This window comes from Mchenga conophoros, linkage group LG7 (genome assembly GCF_057382185.1).
Source record: "Mchenga conophoros isolate Kocher_MC1m ecotype Shallow Benthic linkage group LG7, M_conophoros_male_GT1.1, whole genome shotgun sequence".
Classification (NCBI taxonomy): Eukaryota; Metazoa; Chordata; class Actinopteri; order Cichliformes; family Cichlidae; genus Mchenga; species Mchenga conophoros.
In genome coordinates, this window is record NC_140532.1 from 13,149,647 (window position 1) to 13,176,884 (window position 27,238).

At 41.5% G+C, this 27,238-nt stretch overlaps 1 protein-coding gene across 1 annotated transcript; it reads right to left on the reverse strand.

The window, feature by feature from the left end:
* Positions 1–24,567: 24,567 nt before the first annotated feature.
* On the reverse strand, positions 24,568–26,881 carry foxb1a (forkhead box B1a). Its single transcript, XM_085282175.1, has one exon. It carries the CDS (start codon positions 26,544–26,546, stop codon positions 25,605–25,607), a length of 942 nt encoding a protein of 313 aa, XP_085138301.1. The 5' UTR covers positions 26,547–26,881; the 3' UTR covers positions 24,568–25,604.
* Positions 26,882–27,238: the final 357 nt, after the last annotated feature.

The window sequence follows — 27,238 nt, forward strand, 5'->3', positions numbered from 1 at the left end:
AGCCTGACCTCCCTCAGGTGGCCATGGAAATGGAAATCAGTTCAAAAATAGAACACAGGATGGTTTTCATAGCCTTCAGCTTCCCCCCGAAAAAAAGAAAAGGGGATTTTTGTCTATTTCTTTTTCTTCTTTTTTGGCTCCTGGCATAAATGGTCTTTTCTGTAGTTGCACGAAACACACAAAGCAGGTTTCTTGGTGAAAAGTGCCACTGGTGGCAGGCAGAGCGATATCGCCCGAGCCCAAAGAATATGCTGTGCATGTGAAATTATTTTGTTAACTATTTCGCTCCTTGGTCTCATCTCACATTTGGCAAGGCTCTGTGAAAATCGTGTCTGCGCTCTACAGCAAGCAGGATATAAGCCCCTGGCCTTGATGTCTTCTGTCAACCAACTGTAGGTACAGCTAAAAATACGCTAAAGTCAGGTGACATACAGTACATATACTCTCGCGTCTTTAACTCTGAAAGACTTCCCTTGTCTCTCAAAAGCAGCCCTTTTTTCAAAGCAGCAATGGGTTGAAATCCACCACTCCAAAAACTGTGGAAATATTCATGAGGAAATCTGCTGGAAAAGATGAGCTGCAGCACAACCAGAGGCTTTATTCTCCAGGTTTTCGGGGCAAATCTGTTCCTGTGCTTCTATCTGACGCTTGTCTAAAGCACATAAAGACAAAGACAGGAAGTATGATTAGCCATGGAGAATAGAAGTGCACGGTTCCCTCCAGGATAAGTCTTGAGGTGGGACTGATCAAAGCTATGCCCAGAGACAGAAGGAGACTGAACCAGCACTTTTTCAGTGGCTATCTCTGCCTCAAGACTGGGGAAGAGGGGTGGGGGCTGTTCTATACATATTTTGCTTTTAACATTTTTGCTGGAAAAGTTGCAGAACAATATGCTGTTAAACGTTTTATTGTAACTCTGCGAACTACAACTGTAAATATAATTGTTTCTGGAATGAGCATAAACAAGATGCTGGCAATATGACTAAAGAAAAAGATGATGATCTTTTTAAAAAATCAGTTTTAAGCATATCTATGAGCAGTATTTAGTAACAGAAAATCTAAAGATGATACAAACCTCTCTGGATTGTATTTATTTTAGTTTATTGTATTATTTTTTGTAAAATAATATGAAGCCTGGCTTTTTTACCCCTCGCTCTTTCTCTACAGTTGACGCCTTCAGTATACTCAGGTTATTATAATGTGCCCTTTTTAAATCCGTGGTCTTTTGTATTTCAAAGGTGCAGTCTCGCACATTTTATGATTTCCACATCACGGGCCCTAGTTACCTCCACTGCCTAATACAGACTAAGAAATGTCGTATTCCAGCTTTTACCCCTTTTTAGTTGAGGAGAAAAAGAGATGCAGGTATATTCAGCTGGCCTGAGGGTTCGAGACTGGAAGTACAAGGCCGCTCTGGCTTGTCATGGACAGAGTGTGATGAGATGCCTTCATTATAGCTGGTTTTTAAGGAGAGCTGATCTTTGTGAGTCTGCTTATATCAAAGGAATGGCTTTGATATCCCGGCCTCAAACACTTAGAGCTGTTGTAATGACAGCCGTCTGCTGCTTTGGTTTTTCATTGTTTTTCTCCACTATCATCATCAATATTTGATTTTTCTTCATGCAAAGCCTACACGTTCCTTTATGCAACCTTATGCATGCGCACACTGAGTCCCGTCTGTTTATTTTCACATGCTATAAGTGGGATCTCTTTGTAACACGCAGATGACTGGAAAAGTCCTTAAAAACCTTTTTTTTTTTTTTTTTGCCAATGTGATTATTTTTGTTAATTTACAAACTGAAGGTTCACATTCCTCCAGCAGAGCTTAAGCACAGAACTTACACTGTTTATTAAAATATTGTTAACATTTTGGCGATGGCGTAGTCCTGAAAGCACAAATTTGAATATCTGCCTCGGCCTGTAAGCCTCTAAACTAGGAGACTAAATATATACTTACATTTTATTTCAAAGAGAAAAAAAATCCTTTCTGGCAAAAAAGACTGGCTATGAAGAACTTTACTCAAGGACAGGAAGCACATCATTAAAATGGGGAGAAATATTAAAAAGGGGGAGATATGAAAGCGTGAAGATCTGCTCGCCTTTGGCTACTCTGACTTGCTTCAAAAACATCTTGAGATCTTTCCCTCCCTCAGACCTGCACTCTCCCTCGTTATTTGACTTTATTTGCTGGCTCCACACTGATTTGAGTTGTGGAGCTTTCCTCTAAATAATCAATCACATAGCACGCACCACAAAAGCAGAGGATCCCTATGAGGAGGCTCTTTTGCAGTATTCAGCATAAATGCAAGACCGAAAAAGTGAAGGGCACAAGTGATGTGGTCCCTTCATGTCTACTTGACACCTCAGATTTCATCAAAGTCCTCGGGTGTATGTGTCCTCGTCCTCAGACTGTGGCTCGGTTAGTCTAATTAGAATACACAGAAATGTGAATGCTGAAGGAGCCACCTCTCTAAAACTGTAGGTATGGAGGTAATTACCTGTTTTTGTGCTCGGCCCTCTGCCTGTCTTTTCTCTCTCATCATCTATGACATGGCACAGTGCTGTCACTTCGGACCAAAAGATGAGGGGACATTATCACATTACTCCTGCTCCCTCATGGATAATGGAACAAGGTTTGCATTTGAATGATAAACAAAATGACTTGGAGACACTGGGAAGATCACTCACACCTGCCCCTCCCTGCTTCTGCTGAGTATTATGCAAAACAAGGGGTGAGTCCCATGAACTCATCCCTGTATCTCCCAGGCATGTTGGACAATTATGAGTCAGTAGAAGTAACGGCACCTTACTAATGTTATGCAGTGTTTGTGTTCACCGTCCTTTTATCAGAGCACAGCTGCTTTCATTTGCAAAGTTCTTCACCAGATACTGACATTAGCATAGACTTGCAACCGAGGCCCTTAATCAGAAAAAATACAAAATAAAACAAAGCATAATGGCTTCAAAGTGTCCGTAGGGCGATAAATAATTCTGGACCTTGTCGAAACGATCAGATCAAATAAGATAAAATGACATTCCGAAGCGCCACAGCGTACAAAGCAAATATATTTTCATTTGCGAGGGAAAGAATATTCAGCAGCACATAGCTGCATCGCTGTTTATTTTCATTTAGGAAGACTTTCAATTCAAAACAAACTAAAGTTATTTTAAGTTTATTTTGTTGCCAATAAACACCTGGAGGGAATGTTCCTCTGCAGTGACGCTCTGACGAAAAAAGGTATTTCAAGTCTCCTGAAATCTGCAGCAGCGATGCTGCTCACATAACACTGCCATGCTTGAAGAGTGCCTCCTTAGAACTGAGTCTAAAAAGAGAGCATTGAATATATATTGGTTAACATCCTTTAAAGGCAGCTACAATTAATGTGTGAAGCTGCGCTTGGATCCTTTGTGCCTTACACCTGCCAATCACCATGTTTGTAGAGCTAGATCACAGTCTTGTTTTTCCTACTGTATGCAGCTATGTATTTATTTCCACTGGTGTGAAAAGATTATATTTACCGGCGTTTTGAAGATGAGGCGTTTCTGCACACGCCGTGCAAAGACTTGCAAATTGCAAAAAGAAGAAAAGCAGGAGAAAACGGCACATGCAGGGCTGGAAAAGGAAACTGTGTGGCGTGCGTGTACTGAAAGTCAGAGCTGGCAAAGTATTCGCTTTCATAAATCTGGTGATTGTGTTCCCACTGCAGCTTTATCGTGTCTCCCTATCTGACAAGAGTGGAAACTGACTTAGCACTGCTCCTTTGAACAGATTCTCGCTGTCACCTGAAACCAAAAGGTGAAGCTTTTAGCAAGCAAATAAATCGGAGGAAGAGACTAAATCTTACCAGTTGGGATTTGCTATAATCACACCTAAAGTGCCTGGTCTAATCGACTTTCAGCATCTGTTTACTCTGCATGTCTTTAAAAAAAAAAAGCCTGTGGTGTCTGGCTTGTTCTACAGGGAGTCATTGCGGTTCAGGCTTCGCAGTTCTCCAGCGGTTATTGCATCGAGAGAGGTGCCAATCCAGTCATTTCACCACCTATCCGAGACAGAGCCCAGAAGGCGCGGGAAGACAGAAGTCCCTGGTTAGGACAAACTGCTTCTTGTATCAATGTTGACCAGCCACACTCCTCGTGGCTCCCGCACATCTGCATCTGGGAGCTTGTCTAATCCCTCTTCTTTGTCATCTCAGGTCAGTAGATGTACTAAATTTCCACCCTGAGAATTATGACAAGGGAAATAAGCTATGTGAAGAGGAAATACACTGAGCTTGTGGATTTAAAAAAAAAAATCACCTGCATGAATCCACAGACAAATTAAAGTCCAAGCCCAATTTGTCAAGATCATCCCAGCTTGATATTATCTAAGGTGACACGATTTTATTTATTTCCAGCTGGCATCAGGGCGATGAGGATTAAAAAGATAAAACATAGGCTTTTATGTATGGGCCACTTTGCTAATGAGATGGATTAAAATGTGCTCTGTGAAGGGAATTAATTTGCAACTGAATGGCAGTTAGTAGGCAAATGTGTATAGCGCATGACACAAACCCCTGAGGGTATTCCATGGTTAGTTTGGTACAATTTAGAAATTACACAACTCGTTTACTAAATAACGGGCTCGATTTTCCCTGAACTGCATTCTTTAGCGCCTCACTGTCACACTTGACTTTCAGATGTGTTGAAAATAGGTTAGTCTATTCCAGTGAATGAAGCCTCCTGGTACTACCACTCACTGCAGTAATAGATAGCCATTTATAATTCATGAGATGGCTAGTCCCCCAAGTTAATTTTGCCCAAGGCACTGTTTACTTCTGCTTTGTACTTTGTTTAAAGTCAGTTGTTGACAACTCTTGTACATGTCAAACTATCACCGCTAATAATTGCTTAAGGAGATAGAACTTTTGCAAATGTTGGTTCCACCAGAGGTATATTCGCCTCACCCTATGCAGAACTTCTTTAGATGAATTTTTGATTCATCTCCTTCTCGCTCTTGACAAAAAGAAAAAAAAAGATGGAAAAAAAATCCTCTGTAATTCAAAGCAATAGCTGTAAGAGAAATTATAAAAAAGAATAATGTAGTATGCTCTTCATAACATCCTAGTTTTCATGTGAAATAGGAAATGTCTCTCTTACGCTCCCTCTCCTCTCCCACCACCCCCGCCTCTTTCTTACTGCTTCCACTTTCTTGTTTTTTTGCATATTGGCCAAAGACGGACTTGCGCTGCTAGATGATGATTGTCACACGCTGAGGATTGACAGAATCTATTGTAGGCGAGTAACGGCCTTGGGCGCTACCTCTGTGGGTCATCCCTGTTCGTCTCTCTCTGCGCTGATAGCGACATTCTCTCAATCCAGGCAGTCGCTTGATTAGTGCCAATTATCCGGGCTGTCACTTTCCCTGGTGAGAGTGGCCCAGGATGCTCCCCGTCCCCCACACTTCCCGTCTAGAGCGGACGTGCACTAAAAGTCTGCGCTCGTAGCTGTAGGCTGTGGGAATGATTTTGAATGCAGAGATGGGTGGGGCGGGGGATAAAAGAAATGAGGGAAGCAAGTTCTGAGTTTGACAGTGTGATAGCATTGACTTCCGAGACAGTTACAAGGGGAGTGTCATTTTCTCCCGCAAAGATGTCTCCCCAGGGCTCCACCATCTTCCATCAGTCAGTCAGTCATCAGCTTAATATTCAACTGTACACTGTCTACAGGACCCAACTGGGTTACATTCACTAAGGTATACAAAATTCACTTGTAAGTCTGTTAGTTTTAGTCGAAACCAGAGGTACCAACTTTAATAAAAGTGCAGTAAAATAGTATTAACAATAACAGCAGTTTGTCTAGAGCGTAATTCGTGTGACCGAAGAATCACTGCAATCTGAAGAATGAATGCCATAAATGTGCGACGCTAGAATCAACCAGTCCAAATACATGTGAACAACTGGAGCAAACACACCAAACAAAGACAGGGCGGAGATCGTAAAAAAATTCACAACATGCTAATAATTTTGATCAAAAAATGTTGCAGACAACAAAAAGCAACCTACATTTTTGCATATATAAAAAAAGCTATACGTCATCTGTTCCTGAATGTCTCTATTTAATTAGAAAAAGTCAGATTAGGCTCATTGTCACGCCACCTGGTTTAGCCCAAGTCTTTCTGCAGTCACTTCTTGGCTGTGCTGCACTGTTTTTTCCTGATTCCACACAACGCAATCACAGTATTTTCAAGCCACTCTTTAAACAGTGCTGCTGTGTATTTACTGATCTATTTCTTGCCTCTTTCATGTTGTTACTGTGTCTCTTGTAACTTCTCAGCATTCAGCAGCAGAGAAGTGAGACGCAGAGCTGCTTTAAACAGCAGAGGTTATCCTCAGTATGGATGTCTGCAGGGGGAGTAAACACCACTGGAGTGCGAGTGAATATTTTGTATGAGAGAGGGTATTAATTATTCATGCCAGCTTCATTGTGTATGATGATGTGTCAGGATGTTTGCCAATAAACAACAATATTCCTTGTAGGATTGATCCAATATGAAAAGTTGTTGAGCTAGTTCCTCTCGGTGTGAAAAAGTCTGACGAATGCAGTATGTGTGAGAGGTGGCACTGGCACTTATTTATGGAAATATCAATATTGTATCATAATGCGTATCCTCTCCGCTTAGTATAAACAATACAATCTAAAGGGGGTACTTTAAATCTGGACTGTGAGAATAACATTAATATGAGGATTAAGGGAAATGTGAAACCACTGAATACAAAGCTGTGTAATCAAATCGATCTGAAGCAGGAAAGTAAACTGGGTCAGTGCGGTGCTGGGATTTTTGGGATTGGCAGAAAAGTACACATAGAAGACAACAGCAAAAAATAAAACCCCCGCACCTTCTTTTAAAGTGTTTATTCTGCTCACAAGAATGCTCTAACAAAGTGCGGCACGCCCCGCTGATCCGGCTCGTCATTGGCTCTTAGCGTGGGGCGATGAGCCCGGCGTGTCTGTGGGGGGATTTTTGCTCCCTTTCATGGTTCGAGTGCCCCGCCACCATCTCCCTGTGACGCCCCGGGGAATACATCACCACACGGGCAGGACAGCAGGCCAGCACGGGCGTTATAATTGCCATCTCCTCCTAGTGCACATTGTGCACTGTGGAGCACGGTGATTAAATCAAAAAAACTCCTCTGCACCCCAGCTCCTTACCTCGCAGGCAAAACAGCAGGCTCCTCTGGGATGGGGTCATCATGGCCCCCTCTGTGTTCTCTGATCTTTGCAAAAAGGGGGGTCTAGTGCACACTGTTCACTATTATGTACTAAAGGAAACACAAGGAACCTAATGACTGTTCAAATTAAGAGTCATCTACAGTTTTTCTCATCCAAAACAATCTCACTCACAACTCAAATGTTGGATAAATATTTGAACTGGTGAATACTAAGCAGCTGAGAAAGGACAATGAATGCACTAACTCCATCCTCCTGAGTGACTAAACTCTTTTAATTACCACTATCACTTGTGTTGGATGATTCCTTTTTCATTCGTGATTTAACTCAGACAGGAAGAGCACACCTTCGATCATCGGCATCCTGATTTACATATGCCTGTGATCATTAAAATACAGATAATTCACCTGAAGCCATAAAGAAAATTAGACCAGGGTTTTATACAGAGTTATCGTCCTTGGACAACCTGCGCGCACACACACAAAACAGACCATTATCACTTGGGTTAATGGCTTTGTTAATTTGAAGACATTAACAACTGCTCGGCTGTCCCCAATGAATGTGTCATACAAGGCAGGCCTTGTATTGTTAAATGGGTTGCTAAGTAGATTGATTCCTTAGCTACAAAACACAGCAGTGATGTAGGCAAACAGGTTAATTAAACATTTACACACAAACGCTCAACAATCTATTGTACTCCTCTAATTTATGGCATCAATATGCACTTTCATCAGGATTTCTTTCTTCTTTTTTTTCTTTTTTTTTGAGAGAGGCATATGTTTGCTCGCTCCGTTCAAATTGGCACCACGCCAGTCTTACTGCACTGCTGTTTTTGAGGAGCAACTGGGACTATCGAGCTCTCCGCAGTCACCCATAACAGGGACGCAGCAGTCCCTCCGCTGCGCAGGGAGACAGTCAGACACAGATTCAAACACCTGCACCCACACCTCCACCTACGCTCCTTTTCATCTCCTGCACCAGCCAGAGGAAGCAGAGCCACTGATTCCTAATCAGCTTCGTCTCCACTTCCTCCACCTCTCAGCTCTCTTTGGCACACACACAAATCGGAGTGTACACATTTGCACACAGGAATATACACACACCCAGTCCACCACAGAGACTTCTGCAGAAGAAGAAGTGAAGCGCCACACCTCTTCCGAGAGAAATTTCCTTTTTTTTCCTCTTCTCATTCGGAAAACTCTTGGGGGTCACGAGGACAGAAAAAGTTCTTGCTTTTTGTTATTTTCGAAGAATTTCTACAATTGTGAGAGCAAAGTGGGATTTGGGCCAGAGGCGTAAGATAGTTTCCATCTTTCATGTATCCTCTACTGACAGAAAGTGAGCTGACAGGAAGACAACAAGGGAACAATCAATCACCTTTCTTTTCAACTTTCCTTTTTGCCCACGTACGTGTTGGTTAATTTCTTAACACGGGGATATATATATAAAAAACAGAGGCTTTTCTGCTTTTCTTTAGTGGTTGTCTAAGTGATGGAGCACAACTCTCCTGCAGTGTAACAACTGTGAGCTATGATGAATTCCAACGATCACTTCATATGCCAGGCCTCATTAGCTACGGATGTGTTTGCTTACAGCTTCGCCTAAATACCTCAAGTACTAGATGCGTGTTGTTTTTCTTTCCCCTTTTAAGTTCTCACCCTCTCTTATTCACACATGCAAACACACAAACACACACACATGCACAGCCTGGAAAAGCCTTTAATACACTTGCCAACCACGGGCCCTGGGTAAGATTCCTTGAGGGCGATGTGTATCCACAACAATGTTTCTCCCTCAGACATGTGGCATGGGTAAACAACACGGTTAAGCCTAAAACAATGTGTGTCCCTGATGACTGCAATTATTTATGAAATCAAACACAATTCAGCTCTCCGCCATGTGGGACAGCTCTCTACATCACTCAACAAATCTCCACTCTTTACTGCTCGTGATCTTATAATGCAATCCCGGCGATTACTACAAGTGTCAAACTCTTGTTATCATCAAAACAGCATTAATCAATACACTGATCTCCCACCTGCACTGAAAAAAACTCACATTTTATCCATGTCACATGTACCTTCACTGCCTCCCCACCCCGCCCAAACCAAGCGAAACATGTGTAAACCATGCAACCTTCAGGCTATATTTCCTCAGGCTGTCTTTGTGGATTATAACAAGGCGATGGCTAAATTATTCAACTTTTGGTTTCTCATGATTGGATGAACAGTGCAGTGGGAGAAATGCCAGTGTCAAGACAGTATGCAAGCTCTCGGGACATTAGCCTCCAGTCAGCAGCTGCTGCAGATGGTATGCTCACTTTGTCGTCCACTTTCTCAGCATTGCTTGTGAAGAGCAATTAACTAACAGCGCAGACACAGACAGACAAGTTCATTTTGTTTTCAAAAGGATTAGAGAGGTGGACCGAGGGAAGAGGCCATTCATCACATAGGCGCCTCTTTATCTCTCACATGCTTTGGACTTTAAAGGGTTTCAGGATTTTAATCAAACAGCCGTCTCTTTGCACTTTTAACATAGCCAGTGCTGACAAGCAGTGATCACCCAGGAAATTTCCTCAGTCTTAAGGTCACTGACCTTTGGCTTATCAGTGTTACCAAAAGTAAAAATGTGTGTACACATGCACTTCACTTGTCCAATAGAAGATGTCTAGATGTTTGTTTTTGTTTTGTTTTTTTAACATTTTGGTCAAATGCAAGTAAGAGCTTGAACTTGAAATGCAATCTACTGAGCTCCACAGATTAAGATTAAGGCTAAAGAATTAAGAAATATAGGTTTTTTAAAAAAGTGCATCATGTAAAGTGCATGGCAGGATTTGCAGATGATGACGCTGCAGGCAAAGCCAAGGGTCTGCTGTGCAGGTCAGAGGTGTTAGCCTGGTGGCCTTGCAAAACTAGCTTTGACATTTCTAACACTGCACATTGTTTATGGTGTGTGATCATTTTTAAGACCCCATAAAATATACAAAAAGAACAATTTGCATATTAATATTATTATATGCATTGCTATTTTACCTCAAAATTATTCTGCAAAAGTATCAACTGTTAGTGCAACATTGTGAAAAATTCTGCAGATCGGCACAGTAAAGACATACCCTACATTTTCAGCGCGTAGGTTCTAACCTCGTAAATCACAGGCAGAAGATAAATATGTGAGGGCAACTAAATTAAATGGTACTTAGCCTTGTGAAATGCTCTGTAATAGATCTGAAGAGGAGGTTTAGAGAAACAAAAAGGTATGCATCCCCCTTTCTCCAGCCAGCGGTTGTAACCCTCACTGAGCTCCCTTAACACAGAAGAAACCAAAGATCATGACAAGACCTACTAGAAACATATCTCATTAGCTGCCTGCATACCTCTCCCATCATCTCCTAGCACCCTCCTTGGGAATATAGAAAGAGGGCTTTGCCTGCTCTGTCCCCAAGCTCTTGTCAAAATCTTCTTAATTGTGATTAATTGCATGGCCATAATGATTTCCTTTACTAAGTACAAATAATACAACAATGATAACAATATAAGCGGCAGAAAGCTTTCACTAAATGCTGCCGTGTTTGTCAATTGCAGGTGTGTTTTCTGCAAAAAATAAAGTTGTTGTTGAGAATATATTGCGTGACAAAAAAGAACAATGTTTTTCATATTTCCACAACAACTTGAAAAAAGCACCGCTTTGCAAAGAATGCCCTAGCTCCGGGCTCCTCTGCATATTGGAGGTTTTCCCTCTGTGGACTCAGTTGTTATGGATGCTGTTTATGGTGCTGCTATGACAAGTGTGAAGGGCAGGCATAGTGAAAGATGTATCGCTCGCTTATCTGCTCAGTGTCTGAATATTTTATAGGATTGTAAATGACCCCGCTATCATGACACGAGTGTCACAACAAGCGCCCCCTCCTCCCCCCTTTTTTAATTTTCATTCATTTAATTTTTTTTTAGATTTGACTCTTCTGTGATAAGTTTTTGACACGACGTGACAAACGCTGTTTGGGAGCCTAAACATCTGTAAACTCATTGAATTTGCATGCTGTGCTTGTGTTGGTAGGTTGTTATAAAACACTTCACATGAGATCAAATTATTATTTCTTTTTTCTTTTTTTTTTCCTTCTTCTTGTTTTGCCAAAAATTCCCATTCGTGACAGAAGTTTTTCTTGAGTTTGCGGAAAGTCGTTGAACGAAAACAGGCAACTGTGAGCAAAGTAGCGGGAATGAGTGACAAGAGGCAGACTAATGATAAGGTTTATAAGTTTTGATAGTTTTTACGGCCTGCGAGTGGAGCTGAGGCACATCACTGAGATGTGCTCTTGAGCTGCACAGAGAACAATGTGCCTTTGAGACACTCTCACTGCACAGAAGCAGCCTCGTCCTTCCGCCTCTTGCTGCATATGCTTTATAGCCGACAATAAACCATTTTAGTGCAAAATAAATTGGGATCGTATTGAAATGCTGGCGCTATATATGTCATCGAAGACATACAGTTATTTTTTAGCAAAGCTGGAGAATAGTTTATCATCATGTGAGTGCTGCGATGGGTCTGTTCCACATCATTGGCTTCTCTTGCTTAGTTAGATTGTGAAGGTCAGAGTTCTCAAGCCTTTTATCGCTGTTTAACTTCGGAGAATTATCACATGGGCAGGATTTGGCTGATATATGCTGCACAGTCCTACCTCAGCATAGTGTCATATACATCCTGCATTTTAAGTTAAAAGATCTAGTGACATTATTTGGACCATGTCGTGGGGGAGAAATGGATAGAGGCCTGACCTCGCACTGAAACATTTGCATAGATGCCTTTATTTGACAAAAGAGATTTAAATATCATACATAAAAATTTGGTATCCCACAAATGGTCACGTCTTAGCATGTGTGTGCTCTCATTTCACAGTGCAAAACAAGAATCAGTCATCTAATTTAGCTGTAAGTGTAACCAATTGCTTGAATTGCTTCGAAGGGCAATTAACTGTTTACCACTGCAAATATGTTTTATAGTTGTTTAAGTCTGTGCATCACATTCACCCTTATTTTAAAGCAGCATTAACATTCAAATCATCTGCCTGGCCCGTCCGCGGCTGGTGTTAAAAGAACATCTTTGTCGGCATTTCCTAATTCAAAACTTAGATTAACAAGAGCTCTGGAAAAACATATTTGAATACTGACATTTTGTGGTTACATCTGTTTGGCTTTAATTGCTGTGTTGAGTTTTAAAACTTTGCAAACATAATTAGCGCCCCGGCAAATGAGAAGAGCATTAGCACACAGCACAATCACAAAATTACCATAAAGGAAAAAAAAGATTTTTAAGGTTTGCTTAATGAAAGCTTGAAAGGAGAAGCCTTCTCCCCCTGAAACACCAAGGTGACATTTTATTTCCAACTGTTAATTGATGTTCTGCTGATTAAAGCACATTTTATGCAGAAGACCAGAGGGCTCTATTTCTGGAAGCTATCAGTTCGCAGGCATGGATTGCAACAGAGTTACAAGGCTGAGCTGAACCTCATATCATTTTTTATTTTCCAATTGCATCATGGATCCAGTTTCTTCTGGGAAAGCTGCAGATAAAAGTGCAGATTAAAAGGACAAGAAAGTATATAATTAGTGTTTGGGATTAATCCTGCATTGTGTGAACTAATACTGTCATTCTTACAAAAGAGTGACAGTATTAGTATCTCTACAAAGACTGTATTTGTATTATATTGTACTCTGTTGTACAGCACTGTGTATCCGTGGTATTTTTTATAGTCCGGATGCTATTGTATTGTAAAACCGATGATATTATTTCACTTACAAACAGCCCGTGTCATTAATCAGCTCACAATATTTGTTAGAGCAAAGCAGACTAATAATTCAAAACTGCAGCTTATTTATGGAAGTGAACAATTGATAAAATGCCAGGAAGACTGTAATCTTTTAAAGCACTTCTTACAAAAACCTCTTTGTCAGAATAATCAACACAATCTGCATAATTTACATTACTTACTTAGATACATGAGCGAGCCCGAGCTTAGAGTAAAGAAGTTTGTTTTCTCGTGTTTGTGCCTATTAGCCACAAATTAATTAATCTACCATCCAAAACCCAATTAAGCCACAAGCTATATTAATACATCGCCCATTACACAGCGTGCAGAGGAAGTACCGGAGAAGCGCTATTATTTTCACAAACATAATCACATTTTGCTGCAGCAGTGGCGCCCACTGTTTTGTAATGTATTCAGAAGCCAGCGAGAGCTGTTCGGGTAGAGGAGACAGACCTGAGCAAGGAGATGGATTTTAGGTCCAAGAGACTGATTTATTTTCTGCCACTAGGGGGAGAGGTGCTCCTCGCAGGCCTCACCAGGGAGAGCAATAATATCCAGCTATAAAGTACTGATGAGGCAGCTCAGTGAATACTTATGAAGAGTCCTGAATTAGATTCACTCTCACAACCTTGGTCGTCTTATTCAAAATGCCCTCGGTCTGGTTTATAGCCCATGTATAACGACACATCCCAAAAGCACCAATCATATAATTACCAGTGTCTCAAACTTGAGCATTCATTCAGCGTGGGTTCCTTCAGCCTTTTTTAGACCCCCTCTATCCATCAATGATGTGAAAAACTCCAGCTCCTCCATTTAATATTGTTTGTTTTGTTGTTTGTCAACACAACAGAGGAGATGTGGTTTTCTAAAGCTCGGTGTTAAAGAGGCACCCCGAAGAAGAATACACACAGGGTTGCCATGGAGCCCATTGATGTGCAAATGTTTTCATTTAAATATTTTTAAGAGGATCAGCTCAGATTACGCCAAAGTTTGACAGAGATAATTCGATGGCTTGTGTAGCAGCTTTGTTTGTGGAGACCATCATTCAAGGCACGTCAGACCACCTTCACAAACCACATAGCCTTTTTAATGAAGTTTACTTTGAGGAAAAGGCCAAAGCTAGTAGCTTTTCTTCATGCGGGGCTATATTAGGGAAATCTCCTCAGTCCTTATTAATGATTAGATTAGTGTTTTTAAAAAGCTTATATTTGCGCTTATGCAGCCGTGAGAGGCTTAGTGAACGTTAACAGGATGACTGCATGGTTGCGATTTCTGGATAAACAAAAAGTTGCACTTAACATACTGTGTTTTGTAAAACAAAACAAAAATACCAACAAGCTGGTATAGAAGCATCAAGCAGATATATTTGCTCTTTTTTCCTTGTATAACAGATAAATACACCATGGAGACCCCCCAGTATTTGGGACAAGAGAGAAGAGCTTAAATATTTATGCCTAAGCCTCTGGAGGCCCACTATTAGTAGTAAAATGTTTTACTTTCTGGGGCTGTCACTCTGCATTGGCTCCCATTAACAACGGGGCTGACAGGGACCTCTGGGTCAAACACTTTGAGGCAACAAAGGGTCCTGATGAAATCACTCAGTGAGACCCAAATTACTTCTGTGTCATTGCTGAACAATATTTTCTCCCCAAAGCATTCCTCCTTCTGTTAACGCCATGACCCCTTCCACTGCATATGGAAAGGATTGTTTGTCTATAACACTGGGGGATGGAGATGAGGAGAAGTTCATGGACAATGTTCCCGGCTGTGTTAGCCCCCCCTACAAGCAGCGAGACTCTCCTCCCTCTGTTTTGTTGCGCTTTGTGAAAAAAGTTGATAAAAACAGGTTGTAAATGGAGATGGGCAGTTGGAAATGAACACGTTGGGGTGGAGCAGTGAAGCGGGAAATCCAAATATACAAGACCTCAAAGAAAATCTGGCAAAAGCAGAGAGGGAAGCTCCCGGGACGCTTCGTTTGGCACAGCGGAATTCAAACGAGACAAGCGTTTGGGAAAACTGCTTCACAACAAAAATTTCAGAAAGCGCTTTTTTTTGAAAGGAAATTTCTGTTTAGCTGTTTCTGTCAAAGATTTCTGCCGCTAATATCTGAACAGACACATGTTGTATTGTTACATTCGACATATTTGACTAGTCTGACCTAATAAAGTACACTTAAAGTTGTCAAGTACTTCAAGACACACGCAGATATAAGCCTAAGATTAATGATTGACACTTGCCTGCAGAAAGACATACAATAATGGTAAGAGTGGCACAATTGGATGAGCTCAAACAGTATCCGAAAGGCCTGGAAAGGAATGAGCAGGCAGGGAAGCTTCAAATCCCCTCTCAATCCTAAGTGGGTGGTCCTTTCACTGTTGGTAACTGTGCAGTCGCCAGGCATCCACACTGAGGTTTTGAGGAGGGGGGACTGGCTCTCCAGACGCAACATTCACCGTCCCAGGCCCATACATCCACAGAATTAGATTCATGCTACACTGACTTTATTTAAGCTAAGAGTCCTGGCAGTGGCAGCATTAAATGACAGCCAGTTCTCCAGGTCTTTTCTCTGGATTAAAGGATGATTCAGGAGTGGAAGGCAGAATGGCTTAAGAAAAAAATCATTCAAGGATAAAGGAGTCCATAGTTTATCGGAAGAAAGTAACTGAGACTTGCAGACGTTGCCAGATTCCATTGAACACCGCGGACATGTGTGAAGATTGACAGAGAGATATGCTGCAGCCCCTCCGCACCCCACCCAGTCTGTGCAAAAATACACGCACACAAACACACACACTTACACATCAGCGCCATCTTTACACTTTCATTTATTTAACTTAAAAGATTTCAACACGAAAAGTGAAATTCTCAATTTCTGCATGCATTGCACTTGCATCTAGTTATATGATACCAAACTTATACCTAAATACCTTCCTCTAGAGGTTGTAGTGTTGCTATTTGCTCTTAAAAATCAACAAAAAAATGTCAAGTTAGAAAGAAATCTTTGTTAGTCTTTCAAAAGAGAAAAATAAAGGTTACCAAAACCTGTGCCAGACGTTTTAATAACTTGTAAAAGTCCAAAAGATTTCTTTTTATTTAAACCCGTGTTTACGTTGGTATCAGGACCACTTTTACTCTAACAGCCAATATTTGGGTGCCACCCAGGCATGGGAATGAAAAGCAGCCACGCAGCCTCCAAAGCCAAGCACATAAGAACTGTTTAAGTTGGCCCCACAAGTCATACATTTCAATGATTTCAAAGAGACCTCCAATTAAAAGCTACAAACATGTCTTTGGAATGCGAACTAACACAATTAAAAGTGTTCATGAGTGTATTAGAGGAATAAGTTGTGAATTAGCACTTCGAATACACAAGGCTGTTTTCACTCCCAAACTCTTTCACTCATTCAAAAAGCACAGGGAAAGAGGTCTTTTTGAAGTCAGTCACTTCTCTTTCTTTTCTCTCTCCTGCTCTCCCTCCCTCTCTCTCTCCCTCTCTCTCTCTCTCCCCGGGCAAAAGAAGATTGAGTCAGCCTAATCTGCTCCTTGTACATTTGAATGTCTTCTGCAAAGAGCTCATCCTGGCCGCTTGATAAAGGCCCAGGTGCAGAGACAGTGGCCGTGCCTAACTTTGTCTCTGTGGGGGCTGTAAATCACAGTGAGAAGCCCACCCTTTGAAGATGCGAGCTCGCTTTCTCCACTGATTTGTGGCCAGAAGGACAAGCCCTTTACCCGGGCCCTGCACAATGCTCACGCCAAAACCAGGGAGGACGTCAGAAGGAGGCAAACTGATAACTTGCTGATATGCTCGAGGGCTCTCAATCGAGCAGCACAACACACACTTCACGTAGTAAGAAGCAGGGCTCCTGACTGCCAAAGGTCAAGTGGAAGGAGACTTGGGTGACACCATGAGGACTTAGAAAATCATATGCAAACAAAAATGTTAACAAGTATTGACAAGTGCTGAGGGCAGCAGTCTTTTGGTAAAGAAAGAAGAACTTCAATAAAGAGTGAAACATAAGGCAAAGCTAGGAATCCGCTGTGACCGTAGCTCTTTATAATTACTTGACATGCCCGGAAAGTGATTCATAAATAAGGCATATAATTCATTCACTGCTGCAGGGTCCATATACAGCACCAATCATTCTGCATTGAGTTATTTCCCACAATTTGCTCATCAAACTAGCTAAGAACAAGCTAGAGTTGCAAAAGAAAGCTGTTCCAAAGGCTGACATGTTGCAAAATGTAATTTTCATAGTAGCCCAGTCTACAGTGCAAATCACCTTTAAATACCATATGACATGTATCATATTTTTATTTGTGTCTTGCCAATTCTTTTACAGTCAGTTGATAATCCCTGACTAACACACACACATACACACACATACATACTGGCTTCTTATTTCGTTAGTCCACTACACTTCCATCTCTTGATGCCAAAGAAAAGAAATTAGCAGACCATTGCACGCTCCCTTTGACAGAGTCATTAAGGTAGCCAGTGCAGGGCTAAAGCAGAGCTGCGAGAAGCTCACTGTGACACACACAGACTTGCATGCCTTCTGTTTGTTATTTAGAGCCTTATTTACACTTGTTGTCAGAGACAGGCTGGAAGCACAGCAGTGGCTTCCTCCATGGGCTGGATAACAATGAGCTGTAGGGGAGCAGCCCAGAAAGGCATTTATCCTGGCCCTGCCCCATCTTGAGAAAAAGGAAAGCGAGAAGTTTACTGCCTGTGAATCAGAGACTTTTACTCCCCACACACCTAACCGTCTTCCTCCTCCTACTGACTTCTGATTTGACAGCTTGGAGATCATGCACGCAAGTGGAAGAGACTAAACTTTGATTTCACGTGTGAGGCGGTGCGGACAGTCCAGCACCTTCAGTTTCTGCTCACGAGAGCGATCCAGTAACGTGAAGCACAGCCGGTCAACTTCAGGCGTAAATAACTTGAAGTAACTCATTGTTCTCGTCTGCTCTACTTTGCAGCTCGCAGAAAAGAAAGATGGAGGCGGCAAGCAAGCAAGCGATGTTCATTTTTGGTTCTTAAAGTGCTTCCCTGGCTCTTTCATCGCATTTCATCATTCTGCACTTTTCTTAATGAATTTAATGAGCCAAAAAAAAGCAGAAAATGGGAAGAACAACCACTTTTTGAACGCATCATCACAAAAGCTGCCACACAGAAACTTCTTTGGAAACTCAACTCTAGATGAAAACAATTCGGACTATTTGGGGAGTCACATTCAATCCAGTATTTTAAATGATGGCAAGCCAGTTATAGGGCAGTTTATTTTTTCTTTTATTGTCAGGAACAAAGTGATCAGCAGCAGATAAATAATTATAGCTAGAGGATCAAATGAACCTTGAAAGCTCACTTATTGACAGGATATTACATCATTCATAAAGAATCCCAGTTCCCAAGTGTACTAGTGACTCTTATCGTCATGACAATTAGACTGATGAAGTGCACCATGTGATAAGAGTACACAAAAATTGTGTTTTTTTAAGAAAAAGTGGCGTTATGTGAGCCTTGTATGGGTGTGTGAGCCCATTGTGACCTTTTTGTCCGGCGACTTCCTGAGAGGACAAGCGGTGTGTTCGGAGGTATCAGCAGCTGCGTGCTACATGCCTCTGATCCAGGCAGCTATTGACTTCCTGAGATTTGAATTAATTACTTGCTTCACAAGAGAAACTGGATTGCTGTGGAACCCCCTAAGAAGTCCACTCATTCTTAGGAAACTGCCCCATGGACTTGCAGATGGTTTCACTGAGATGTGCTTTCCCATAGAGAACAATTACACAGGGGATTGTGGCGCTGGCATAAACCTGGAGCACACAGTCTCCATTCTGAACATTTCAAAACAGCCATAGGGGAGATTTGTGACTTAACATAAATTAGACCACCAGGGAATGGGGAGATCTGAAGTGGCGGAAGGGCAATATTGCAGATAAATGCACCGTGCTTAGAGCTTCTGCACCGCGGAAGAATGAAAATTGCACTATGACACCTTGGAATCGGATAATAACCGAATTAACATCTTTTAATGTTTGACAAATGCGACCACTGCAACCTCGCCTGTAAATATATTGTGATGCGGCGCCGGTTTAGTCGGTTTTTCCTTTGTGTGTTTTCACTTCTAGAAAGGAAAACAATGATGAGAGCAATTAATGATGTGAAGAAGAGACAATTACAGTTTATACTTTTGGGGCCCCGTGCGTTAGTCTGAAAGGGATTAACTTACTGCCGCGTTTGTATTCTGCTTACTTTCAATTGGCTCAAGCCCTCGTGTTTGGTCTTGTTAGTGCCAGCGGGCCCCCGTTTCCCAGTGAAGAGTACACTTCAGCTGTGATGAAGTATCCAGGAACGCAGAGGTTACCAGTGGCTGCTAATTAACCTCGCATTGTATTCGCTAACAAAGAAACAAAGGAACAAAGTGGAATTTCAATGCAGAAGATTATCACAATCACAAAGAGCATAGTGCTGGATCATGCACTTAATGGGGATTTTCACACCGGCCATGACACCATGAGATTAGATCAAAGACAGATGAAGTTACATTAACAAAACAATGCAGTCTTGTTATGCAACAACAAACAGCCCATCTGGGCCTTCTCTGGGGTAGGAAAGGCTACAAGTGCACAGCATCAACTGGTCACGCCAGAGCTCCCGTCTTCCTCAACAACTTCTGGAAGACTGGATTTGATTGTGAGAACTTTATTGCAGCTTTGTTCTGGTTGAGAGGAGGTAGCATCCTCTCCTCAAATACATTAAGACAAAGAGGAAATGGGCTGTATGTTCTTCACTGGTTATTGTTGTCTCGGTTTCTGTCCCCCTGGCTGAATGGCAATTACTGACGATTTCCTACCAGGCACTGAGCCCAGGCCCGCTGAGGGTGCCCTGACCCCGCACTATCCAGAGGGGAGAGACAGAAGCTGTCAAAACTTACACCTCTCCCTGCTCCCACTGGGAGTTCTCCTCCAGCTGCTGCCCCACGGGGCTTGTTGCGCACTCCTGCTAATCAGCTCCATCTTCTTCTTTTTTTCTTTTTTTTTGTGTGGAAGAAATCAGCCCCAAGTGGATGTATGTGCGTTTCTCACCTCTGCTACCTATTGCACCTTTGAAGTCCTCTGTAAGTGTTAGTTTATGGCTGGAGAGAGTACGATAAGATCCCAAGGAAAGGTGATAAATTAGCTTTTCGTCCCACATTTAAAAGGGGAAATAGCAGCCTGCTAAAATCCACAGAATCAGTTACAGTTCTGACACCTAACAGCTAAAGCACTCGAGAAGCAAAACATTGCAGTGCCAAATCTGTTAAGCAACTTCATTAAAGCAGATTATTTGCAGGAAGTTTACTTGCTTCCCACAATGAAGCTCTATATGACAAGCATTTGGTGAAATCTCTCATAGTGCCATTTTTTGGAAAACAGAATTTGATAAATATTGCCGATCCAACAGATTCACTAGGATACACAAGGCAAGCTGGGACAGAGCAGATATTTTGAATCCCCAAAACACGCCCTTCACAGGCATGCCAATTACCAAAAACTGGGGAGTAAAAACACTTTTAAAAATCTGTAATTCATTTAATAGGATTAGATATGCGTTCAGCTACTTGCTGAACCCCTTTATGCGCCAAAATGCAACATAACTTAATCGTGAGTCACACGCAGTTGCTTAAAGTTCAGGATGACAGCTCGAAATTTGATGAATAGTTCTGTGTTGGTTGTGTTTCTCACCTTGTCTCAACCCGCCCAACAGTTGCACACACTCAGGCAAAAACAAGTGATCCATCTACATATAGAAGTGTCATGGCGTTACATTACATATTGTAAAATGAAGATGGGAAATGTGTCAGTGACTGTCGCCAATACACGATATCCTGTAACAGCTAATCCATATGTATATTATTCAATTTATTATTCAAGTTAGCTTGAATCAGAAGAAATACATGGAATTATACAGAATCAGAAAAATATATTGTACAGAAAAGGGGTTCTACTTATAAACACACACACACATATAGATGAACATACATATATAATTCAGAAAAAACTGTGCTGACAGTGTAACAACAGGGACTCATTTTCACCTCACAGCCTGTCACAATAAGCATTCTTATCTTGAATATCAATTATCACCTCATTTCCTAGAACCACTGAATCTCCTTTACAACACCTGCCTCTGTGCTGGAAACACCATCTCTGTGATGTGAGTGAGAATATGATCTGAACCACATAAACTTTATGGCGTAAAAAAAGTTTCACCGCAGTTTATAAAACAGACTCGATGGCCTATAACTTCCGCACAGCCACCGTCTGCTGCAGCTCAGTGGAATTTCGCCGCTGCCACCCGCTGACATAATTTGTTTCACAGTCACCACCCAGCAGCATGAATCAGATGTTGACACTCTAATTTCATGCACACATGGGTGTTTGGCTGAGCCAGCCTTGAATGTTGCTGCATTCCCCCCGTCTCTCTCGCTCCAGCTGCCCGCTATACCTGCCCTTTGCCCTGCGACACAGCCATGTAATGTATTTAGCCTATGACTCAGGATTTGACCAAATACTGTTGGACTGATAATGTGTAAGTCAGGAGTATGTCTTGAAAGTTGTAAAATATAATTCCAGTACTTATTATAAGCTAAACATATGAGCTTATCTTCTTTATTTCCCAGGGATTAAACCTTGGGATAAATCCCTAACTGGCCTCAAGCTCTCAAGTTTAAAAGAGACTCAGTCGTAAATGTCTGAAAGTAGAGATTTGTTTTTAATCCACAACTACTCTTTTACCCATCAGGAGAGCTTCAAGTTGCCCTGCTTACCACTAAAATAAACCTGTTTACCATGGTCCACAGCTCCATCTGAAAATATTTGTTTTACTGGGTTTTTTTTAAATACAAATTGCACATACTTGCAAGGAATAATAAAATAAAGCCACTAGCCATGCTACAAAATGCCAAACGCAAGTCAAGCACTGACATTTTGCTGAGTATAATTAATGCAAATTTTGTCTATCAGTGATTATTTGCTTCTTCTAAAAGCCACTTCTGGCAGTCTGCAGTGGGAGCGAGGAAGAATTACCTTGTGTTGTACATATATGTCCTCATTCTGTCAGCTCAAACAGGCAGCATAAACTATTTTCAACAGTAGTGACCAGCTGAATAAATGCAATTATATATCCCCCCCCCAAAAAAACGGATAAAGGTGAGAGCAAATCCCAATATATTTTCCCCTCAGCAAATATGACATCCTCTCTTATGGCTGAGCATAAATCTACAAGATAAGCACCGAAGAAACAAGTTGTTTGTGTGCATTGGAAGCAGCCAGGATTTTCTACTTGCTTCCTCGTGACAAATATCTAAACAGTAAACACATAGTAAATAACAGCACCCTGTCCATATCAGTTCCCTGCTTGAGGTTAAGTTGAGTTCATTGCAGAGGCCACTGCCTGCATGCATTAAGCAAATCATAAATTATACATGCTAATTACCTTGGGCCTCCACTTTAATGAATTATTTTAATTAAACTACAACATTGGGGTTTTGCATGTGGTCTATATTTCATCCCCTGCCTAAGATGACCTTCTTCTTTGTATAAGTGGAACATAGTTGAGAGAATAAGGACAATGCAGACTTGGTTTATACCGCTGAGTTCATACTGGTGCTGCTGAAGAAGGGAGTGAAACAGCAAGGCTGGCATTTATTTGCTGAAGGGAACGCTGGGTTTGTGTTTGCTAGTAAAGGAAAAAATAATCTATTCATATGGGTTTATGAAAAAATTTGATTTTTTTTACAGCGTCATAAGTGTCAGACGTGTCTCTTTACCTCCCACCTGTTACTTTAAAGCAAGGAGATTTAGACGCTCCCATTGGCTCTGGGAAAGGTTAAATCAATTTGCACATTTCATCAAGCTTGTAGTGTTCATATATTTGTAACTGAGTTGATTGTCTGCCCACCAAATACCTTTATATACCCCCCCCCCCCCCCAATACAATTAAATTGAACCATCCAGTGAATCTGAAACAGAGCTGTAGGATGGCAGAGTTTCATGATTTAAATGCACATTAAAATATTGCATTTCTGTTTGTACACTGGTTGTGTTTGCGTTTCACATTTGGGTTGTATTAACAATAAATGACTTCTTATTCACAAAAGTTCCTTACAGCCGTTTATCTGCATTATTATATTACATAAACCTTTTAGCAATGCAGTACAAATAAGACAAATGACACTGAAATTCAAATAATAAAAAAATCCACATTTATATATATATATATATATATATATATATATATATATATATATATATATGTATATATATATATATACATATTGCACTACTTAAAACAGTACTGTTTTTACCCCCCACTCTGTAAAACAGGTGTTTTAGGAGTTTTTTTCTTTTTATTTAACTTAATTAAAATAAAATAAAAAGTTCCATTTCTTAATGTGGTTTTAATGCAAGCCTAATTATTATTTTCTGATTAATCTGCTTCTAAATTGTAATCTGGTCTTCCAGTTTAAATACATCTAATCACCCAGAGTCAGAATTAATGTTACACACACAAAGATGCACAAAGTTGGGGTGGAGGGGTGGGGGGGCTAACACTGTTGTACAAACAGTCCGTGGGGGAGGGGTGGATTTAAATTCCAAAAGGGTCTCGCAGCTCGTTTCCTAGTTCCCCAGTCAGCAATGTGTTTGTGAAAAATCAGTCTTTTTGTCTTGCTGAAAAAAGGCTAAATCTACATTGGTGGCCCAGTCTAAGTTTACTATTCTTTGCACTTTCAATACAAGTGAATGAGGGAGAATGAAGTGGCCCGAGCCCCCTTATTTGATCTACTGGATTGTATAAAGTGACGGAATTCTAATGTATTTGCTCAATGCCCCGAAATAGGCTGTTGCTTTTCTATAGAGGATGCAGAAACGTCACGTTATTTTTTCAACACTAAAAAAAAAACAAAAAAAACACACACACACAAAAGTTAAAAAAGCGTATTTGGCAGCCTACGTAGGTATCTCCCTCCGTCTGTATTTACACAACCTGTTGGATAATGTCCCCTGAAATAGAAAAAAAGCACAAGGTTGAAACGTTCAGATGCTCTTTTTATAGGAACGAGGGGGAAAAAATGAACATGGCGCTTATTTAATTACCCTCTGTGACGTCTGAAGTCGAAATTATGTAACACTTAATTTAGACACTGTTTGCAGCTTTTCTAAATGTTTATTGTCGGGCCTAATCGTGTTTAGCTCAGCTTGATGAATGAGCCTGGTTGTCTGCGCTGTGGCCAGGGCATCGCAGCTCCATGCATCCTAATCGGCTGCACGATTCATTTCTCTGCCCACAGCCTCCACTGCCTTTCTCACATTCATAAAATTCGTTAAATCATCCAGTTCTGGATAAAGATTATTATTATTATAATTATTATTATTAGACGGAAATGTAAAACAAATCCCCAAAGTTACATTTACACGATCAAAAAAGCTGCCATTTGTAATAATAATAATAATAATAATAATAATAATAATAATAATTCGTATCGTCTTAGATAAAATCTTCAGAATCATTTTGATTGTTTACTTCACTTTTAATGAGAAAATATTTCGATGACCATTTTTTTCCAATTCATTGCAGACTGTTGGCACACTTTTCGAAAGCACGCATGCTTGCAAAAAAAATTTAAAAAATTTAAAAAATAATAATAATAAAAAACAATTAAAACAACAACAATACCCACGTCATCATCATCAACAACAACAACAACAACAGCAACAACACAAATTTTAAAATGCATGCTTTACCTAAAAAAAAAAGTACCAATTTACAGCATCTGATACACATGGTCACCACAGCCTTTTAAATTAAATGCTTCACAGAACATTTTCTGGAAAATAGATATCTAAAACATAAAACTAAAAAGTGCATTTTACAACATTTTTAGTATCAGTTATTTTCAATATTCACATCTTGCATTTTGAGGACTTCTCAAAATTCTACTTTTCAATATTGAAAAGAATTTCGTAACTCGGTTTGCTTTCTTTTTTTCTTTTTTTCTTACAGGGATGGTAAGAAGAAATCTAAACCCTATTCCTATTTGGTATACCCTTAACCATCATTCCAGTATTTTTTTTTCTTTTTATAAAAAAAGCAAACAAAAAGTCATTGCCTCGCAATTTCATTGACATTACAGTGGTCACACAGAAACGGTGCAAAAGTTTTGCCAGTTGATGGAATTGAGAAACTGCAACGGGGGGATTTGGAAGCCACCTTCAAATAAGAGTTGATACTGCCAAAACAAACTCCCCCCCACCTCCCCACAGCCCTCCAATTGGATCCCCTCAGTGGCTCCACTTTCAACACTCGCATTTTAAAATAAACTGAAAAATAGAACTATCAAATAATTTATGATTTCAAGAGCAATACTGTACGATTCTGTGCTGGACTTGACACAATTTAAAGCGACACATTCAACACGAACACAAATAAATCGATATGCAAACTGCAACTCGCCTTGATTCCAACAGCAGAAAATATAAACTTTGGGTTTGGTAAAGGGGCCTTGGAGCCAGCCAGCAGTTCGTTTAATAGAAAAAGTTCAGGTGGTCAGTGCACAGCCACAGACTGTAGAGTGGAGGGGCTCGTCAGAGTCTCACTCGGGGTTGCAGGGCTGCTTTGGCTCGTCGCTGTCTGTGGGGACGTCGGGCTCAGAGACTGTGGAGAGTTTGATAGAAACGCGGGGATGTGGGGAGGTAGCGCCGAGAAACCGGGCATGGACGTCGGGGTGGGCTTGATTGGCACCGGGATAGCCGGTAAGGACTGTCCCCCGTGACACAGGGATTTTATGGGCACGCCATAGGCACTGTAGTCGCTGCTTGCCATGGATATTGGGGCCGCCGTGTCAATCACGCTAGTGTTGTACATGTGGGGCCAGGCTGTCGTCAGCTGGTTGTGAAGCGGGTACCCGGCAGACATGGACTGCATGGTGGAGAACGCCAGACTTCCCGGGACCTTGTATTCTCTGGCGATGATGTTCTCAATTGCAAAGGGGTGTTTGAAAGTTGATGACTGAGACACTCCGAGGTTGTAAGTTGACATCTGAGGGAGGTGTGTGCCGGTGGCTGCCAGGGCGCTCAGTCTCAGCTTGGCTTGCTGTTGGAGGTAATGGGCAGCATCCGACTGCTTGCTGGGAGCCAAATGATCAGACACGGGCAACACTTTGAACCTTTTGCGGCGCCTCAAAAAACTTCCATTCTCAAACATGTCCCCACAGTTGGGGTGCAGAGCCCAGAAACTGCCCTTACCTGGTTGATCTGGGCGCCGGGGGATTTTGATGAAACAGTCGTTAAATGACAGGTTGTGACGCAGAGAGTTCTGCCATCGCTGGGTGTTTTCTCTGTAATAAGGGAATCTATCCATGATGAACTTGTAAATTTCACTGAGTGGCAGCATCTTCTCCGGGCAGCTCTGGATCGCCATGGCAGTGAGCGAGATGTAGGAGTAAGGTGGCTTCTGATCGCTGTACGTGTTTCTCCCCGGACGAGGCATCCTCGGTGTATTTTTTCAGCAAACGCAATAATAATAATAATAATAATAAAGTAGCTTCCTTTAATTCCTTGGCGAAAGCTTGCTGCTCTTCATGAAAACAACCGCCGCAGAAAGTTTCAGTGCAGGCAGAGCCGGAGTTGGGTCGTGCGCAAAGCAGCCACTCTGAGCGCCTCTGCAGTGTGCAGGCGAACACGGTCGAGGACGGTGCACATTTATGGAGTGACGGCTGCTGCGAGTCTTTCTTCCAAAGTAAGTCAGCTTGTCCCTCTAGCAGAGCTGAATGGACTTCATTTGGCGTCCTTGATAAGACTAGCTAAGCGTATGCCTCCATGGCCTTCCTCTAACCATCTGATAGTTTTATGTAGTGACATGAACAGAAAAGACCCCTGTAGAGGCGCTCCATTAATGTGCCACCTCTTTGCTATCACATGACAATTGCCATGGGAGGAGGGGGCTGGGAGGAAGGCATAATCTGGTTTCATTTACACCTATTTACATGGACACCTTGGGCCAATGGAAATCATTTCCATTTGAAGACAGAAAAAGGGGCGAGAAGGCTCGGTAACCGGAATTGAACTGCGATGGCACTCAGTGTGTGAAGGTATGCGCTAATACTTCTTCAGCGGACTTTACAGCTGCACCTCACAAGTACGCTATGTGAGGGAACTACGTGGCAAATTTATGTCATTATA

What these genes read in the sequence shown, in the direction of transcription:
- foxb1a (XM_085282175.1), bottom strand. Translation starts at nt 26,546, where the DNA reads ATGCCTCGTCCGGGGAGAAACACGTACAGCGATCAGAAGCCACCTTAC.